The 6,310-nt window shown below is 42.3% G+C and overlaps 1 protein-coding gene across 1 annotated transcript in view; it reads right to left on the reverse strand.

The window, feature by feature from the left end:
• rtn4r (reticulon 4 receptor) overlaps positions 1–5,964 on the reverse strand; it is a 71,591-nt gene extending 65,627 nt beyond the window's left edge. Inside the window, exon 1 of the mRNA XM_021622125.3 lies at positions 5,395–5,964. Within this exon, the coding sequence (XP_021477800.3) occupies positions 5,395–5,431 (37 nt within the window). The 5' untranslated portion in view covers positions 5,432–5,964. The remainder of the gene's footprint in view (positions 1–5,394) is intronic.
• Between the last annotated feature and the right edge of the window lie 346 nt (positions 5,965–6,310).

A 6,310-nucleotide genomic window follows, 5' to 3' on the forward strand; every position in this document is an offset into this window, starting at 1 on the left:
AGAACCCTATAACCTAGACAGGGGATTAGAACCCTATAACCCAGAGAGGGGATTAGAACCCTATAACCTAGACAGGGGATTAGAACCCTATAACCCAGAGAGGGGATTAGAACCCTATAACCCAGAGAGGGGATTAGAACCCGATAACCCAGAGAGGGGATTAGAACCCTATAACCCAGAGAGGGGATTAGAACCCTATAACCCAGAGAGGGGATTAGAACCTGATAACCCAGAGAGGGGATTAGAACCCTATAACCCAGAGAGGGGATTAGAACCCTATAACCCAGAGAGGGGATTAGAACCCTATAACCCAGAGAAGGGATTAGAACCCTATAACCCAAAAAGGGGATTAGAACCCTATAACCCAGAGAGGGGTAGAAACCTATAAATCAAAGAGGGGATTAGAACCCTATAATCTGCATGAGTTTCAGATTCTATTTACTCAGTTCAACCTTTGGTTTTTCTTCCACATAAACAAATATAATTTTCTTTGTTCATCCTCTTAGTCTCTGTCTACTGATTAGTAATGACGGGTTTGGAAGACATGGGCTAACCTTCAGGATGGTTCTGGGGCCTCTCTCTCTCTCTCTCTCTCTCTCTCTCTCTCTCTCTCTCTCTCTCTCGCTCTCTCTCTCGCTCTCTCTCTCTCTCTCTCTCTCTCTCTCTCTCTCTCTCTCTCTCTCTCTCTCTCTCTCTCTCTCTCTCTCTCTCTCTGTGTAAACAACACTGCGATTCATGAGGGCTAGCCTGCTGAGCCAATTAAAAGGGTTCCCCTGAAGAACTGGGGCTCATTAGGATTCACTGAACATTGACTGTGTCGCAAATGGAACCCTATTCCCTATATAGTGCACTACTTTTGACCGGGGCCTATAGCGCAGTATATAGGGAATAGAGTACCATTTGGGATGCAGCCAGTATCCTTCAGATTACCAATCTATGGAGACTTTCTGCCAATGCAATCGAAAACTAGGCACTAACTACGACCTCCTGCACACGTCTAGGACCAAGGGTATTCCCTATGGGAGGGCATCATCTTGCTGGCCATTTAGGCACATGGGAAGAAGGAGGTGTCTGGTGTCGAATGTGATTCTGTTACCCAGGATTTAGGTCACATTTCAAGACACTTGACTTTAAGACACACCCCGTGAACGAGCTACATCAATGTACAATCGTTGGGAAATTGCCACCCACTGCCTTTAAGCGTTCGTTGTCACTGTGTGTTTTGTCTATTATAGCACAGGAGATTGGTGGCACCTGCATTGGGGAGGATGGGCTAGTGGTAATGGCTGGAGCAGATTCAGTGGAATGTTATCAAATACATCAAACACATGGTTTCCATGGAGAAGGATTCACTCTGATGGTATCAATTTAAGAGCTATAAAACCTGTTGTATACCGTACTTGAAAAAATAAAAGTTGAATAGTTGTTGTTACCTTGCTTTACAGCCAAGGTGCACAAACACAAGGGCAAGCTGAAGAGAGGAAAATACCAGGTTAAAAAAGGCTTCTAAAGTTTGTAATTTCCACTTTAAAATTATAGACTTGATTTGCCCTAATGACAAATGCATCAACCCCTACAAAAAAATCCATTCATTATAATCCACATAACAATTCACATTACCCGTTGCTGCAGGATTATTTTCCTGCAGTAGCAAACCGGCTCAAATTAAGATCCTACATCTGTAAATTCCTATAGCTATTGAAGAAGACTCACTTCCCACTGGGCAAAGACATCACCAGATCAACCTTCAATTCATTCAAACATGAATTCAATTTGAAATCAACCAAATCTCGAAACCTGTTTAAATTGAGACAAGCTATGAGCATTGATAACGTCTAGCAAATTAAATGTAAAAAATGTAATTTAATGCAACGTGATAGAATGTGATTACGTTTTTTAAAAAAACTGGTGAAATAGCGTGAGAAGTAACTCAACCAATCGTTTCCAGCTGCAGCCAGTCTGGTCTTTTTCATATAGCATACAGTCACTTTTCCAGGCTAAAGTGTTGTGTTTCCTTCCTCCAACTGTAATTGGGTCTCGGTTTGCGTATCAGCTTAATGCCAAAACATATGTTGTGTTGAAGACAATCCTGTTGACTGCAATTGACCCCTGGGAGGTTTATCTCAAACCTCACGGGAAGAGTTCTGCCTCTGTTTCATTGGCCGTATGCCAGTCACGGCCAATCCAGTTTAGCCTTGCTGCCTTATCTGAAGAACCTCAATTAGAGCATCCTGGGTAGGAGCACACGCATGCAACACCTTTTCTCAGCACTATATTGATCCACATGGGAAGGCATTGCATGGTGGGGAAATGGTGGAGGCAACCTGTTTGTTCTCTCTCTCGCTATATCTCTGTCTCTGTCTCTCTCTCTTTCTCTCTGTCTCTCTCTTTCTATCTCTCTCTTACGCTCTCTCTCTCTTGCTCTCTCTCTCTATTGTACTCTCTCTCTCATGCTCTCTCTCTCTCTCTCTTTCTCTATTGTACTCTCTCTCTCATGCTCTCTCTCTCTCTCTCTTTGTCTCTCTATCTGTGTCTATCTTTCTATCTCTCTCTTTCTCTCTCTCTCTCTATTGTACTCTCTCTCATTCTCTCTCTCTCTCTCTCTCTCTCTCTGTCTCTATCTTTCTCTCTCTCTTGTGCTCTCTCTCTCTCTCTCTCTACTCTCTCTTGTTCTCTCTCTCGCTCTTGTTCTCTCTCTCTCGTTCTCTGTCTCTTTCTTTCTCTCTCCCTCCTGTTCTCTCTCTCTCGCTCTATGTCTCTCTCTCTCTCTCTGTCTATATGTCTCTCTCTCTCTCTCTGTCTCTATGTCTCTCTCTCTCTGTCTCTCAACCACATTGTTCATAATATGCCCCCTCCAAAGCTTCAAGATGCTTGACTAACACATTGGCAGAATGTATTGTCTTCTAATAGGAAAACATTGAGGAGGATTCACTCACATAGAATTTGAGCTAGGTAATAATAATCTCTCTCACGAACACCTCTCATACACACCTCTCATACACACCTCTCATACACACCTCTCATACACACCCCTCATACACACCTTTCATACACACCTCTCATACACACCTCTCATACACACCGCTCTCACGGCTTCCCTTGTCTCTCCTTCTTTCCGTCCAGGCTCTCTATCGCTGTAACCTCTCTCTCTCTCAAACGCGGGCATGCAAAACACAAACCATTTAGAGTACAGCAGCTGCCATGTCTCATTGTGAATTTATACCTATGTGATGTTTGATCAAACCTAATGCAGCTTATATGCTAATCAAACTTTGTTTTATTAATTTATGTGCAATCTTTTTTTCAGCTCTAATATTCCAAACAATTAATCATGCTTCCTCATAACTGGTCACTTCAAGCAACCTATTTACAAAGATAGTGCAAAAAGTCAGCAAAATGTATATTTTCCTTGCACAGTGTTGCCAAAACCCAGTGCTGCCAAAAAAATAACTAATTGAAAAAAGCCCTCATTGTTTGGTTTCAAAGCTCATGAAACTAAAGCATTCAGCTCCATATAATGGTTTTATCCATTTGTTTGTCTTCTATTGGCTTTGCTTGACAGGAATTAAAGAAAGAATCCCCAGAGCAACAGCTCAAATGAATTCAAATCAATGTTTCTTAGTCGCGTACACAGATTTTCAAATGTTATCAAGGTGCAGTGAAATTCTTGTTTTGTTATCTCCAACATTGCAATAATACCTAGAAAGGACGACTAGAAAAATACACAGATAATCCAGAAAAAGTACAAAATTAAGAAAATTAAGAAAAATCAGAAAGAGCAATGTCAGAGATCAGAATTGAAATGTACTGTATATACACATAATGGTGTTATTCCAGGAGAGGTGGCTGATATTTGATCATATGCTGTCTGAATGAGAAATTGCATACATTACACCTGCTTTAGCTGTGACAGTTCAATAAACACACGACCTGACAGCCTTATTAATGAATCTATTCAAAGAAGGCCTAATGGCCTTTGAGGTATACAAATTACACAACCCCACTGAAATATCAGCAGACATTGTCTGGCATTTCTTTAAACTTACTACTAGATCACAACAGAAAGTGAATGATGAATGAACCTTAGCTCATAGAACAATGGGGAGCATTCCAAGTTCCATGCCAATGAGATGGGATACAAATGAATTAGCATTAGCTGTGGGAATATCAAACAGAATAAACAAACAAATGCCTGTTTGATTTGTAGTTGTGGAATACAAACACACTGTTGTCCTCTACTGTAATCTGCTGCTTTCCTCCTATAATCCTCTGTTTTTAGTAATGAACAACATGAGGCCATAGGAGTGTACACGACATATTGCGTAAGCAGAGTGGGCTTGAATGTCTGTCTGTGTGTGTGCGTGTGTGTGTGTGTGTGTGTGTGTGTGTGTGTGTGTGTGTGTGTGTGTGTGTGTGTGTGTGTGTGTGTGTGCCCGTGAAGTTATGATATGCCCCCTCTTTCGACACACACACCATCCAGTCATTACATGATTCATTTTACTGCTACATGATCACCAACACAAATCTGGATCTCTCCCGACCCACATTCATTAAGAATCACCTTCCCTCTAAACCCTAGTGCCCCCTGTTGTCGCACTGGTTACAGACATAGCCCAGGCCACCACTAAACCATTAATTATGGGTAAAGCAGTTAGAAAAGAGCGATATAATCCGACCGGTATGAGCATTAAAGCAGACCATCTGCAGACTTCATCAAAGAGCAGCTCCTAATGGCCATGGCACAAACCGCAAAAATAGAAGATACGGGCGAGGCGCGAGGTTGCTAAATCCGCTCGGGCATGTTGTTATTCCAAACTGTGTGTAAATATACTGACGCAACTGTCCCTTGGCCATAGTCTAGTGGTAGAATGTCATATCTATATAATCATTATTGATAACATCAAAGTCATTCATGGTGTGAGGATGTGTTTTACGGTAATCAATTAATGATGACTAGCCAACATGAGATATAGACCTACTAATTACCCCCCTCAATGTTCATATTCAACGTTATTGATCCAATACTGTCAGAGCTAGATTAACATATATTATTCTATTTTATAAATATATTGTTTTATGAAGGTAAGAGTAGCGCAAATATAATGATAACTTTTCTTTCACAAAGCACTTATTCAAGTTGCATTACGTTCACCAAGTCGAAATCCATTGAGAAATGTTTTCTCTTAGTCCAAATCATCCAAACAACCTTCCGTTGATTTCTAGGGGTTCCGCGCGCTCTCCTCCAAGTTACCTTCTTAAGGTAGTAGCATGCGGAGGGCAATGACGGTGCTCGATTTCGATTATATTGGTGTCCTAATTTACAATCACGTACCTGTATCATTCTAGTCAATGCAACCTATAATCAACTTTATGGGATGTTGCCTGTGTACTTACCCTCAACAAGACTGGTCTTCATGATTTTTGAATACATCCAGTAGTTGAATAAATCCAACAGATGAAGCCTGTTTGCGGAGACTGTATATCCGCTCTTTAGTTGCAATCGATAGATAATTGCAAATCCAGGGCACGGTGTTGTCACGGACCTCCCAGTCACCGTTACATTCAAACTTTAGCCGGAGGTTTTCCTGCTGAAGCCGACTGGAGAACAACGTCTCCGGCTGGAACGGCGCACAGTCATCTGGGCCAGTGGGAGCGAGACAAGAAGTGTATAGTATCCAAACTCAACCAACACACAACGTAGGCTACGGGAGCGCAGAGCGTAGAACAACACCCCAAAAGGACGCGCGAACAATCAACAAAAAAACACACAATGAGCACTAAGTTCCAAAATTGGTCAAGTCTAAAAGAGACAGAACAAATCAGAAAGGAATCCATGGACAGGCTACTGATGTACACATCCTGTCTGATTTCTAACTGACTGTATTCGGAAGTACATCTATATGTGTTTGGATATTGGCCGCATTGCCCAGCGCAGTACAACATGGGTTTGCATGGGGGTCGCATAAAAGAGAGGGCGGTGCCGTGAGAGAGAGAGAGAGAGAGAGAGAGAGGGGGTGGGGGGGGGGGGGGGGGGGATTCAAAGATTAATGTTTTATGGGTCTGGATCAGGGACTGCGCGCTAATGAATGTTTTAGAAGATACGGGTGGTTTGACGTGCGGGGAATCTGTTTTGGATCAAACATGCTCAAGCACGCACATGCATACGAAAATACACAACAAAATACACCTTGCAGGTGAACGGCTAGCCTACTTATGGGACAAGGCATAATGGTTGGGAAGGGGCCACGCAGTTCTGACCGAAAAGCATTATAAGCGGAAAAGGGAAATTTGAGAAGCAGCATTTGCCTGA

The sequence above is a fragment of the Oncorhynchus mykiss genome, chromosome 11 (assembly GCF_057628025.1).
Source record: "Oncorhynchus mykiss isolate SJ-2025 chromosome 11, ASM5762802v1, whole genome shotgun sequence".
NCBI classification, from domain to species: domain Eukaryota; kingdom Metazoa; phylum Chordata; class Actinopteri; order Salmoniformes; family Salmonidae; genus Oncorhynchus; species Oncorhynchus mykiss.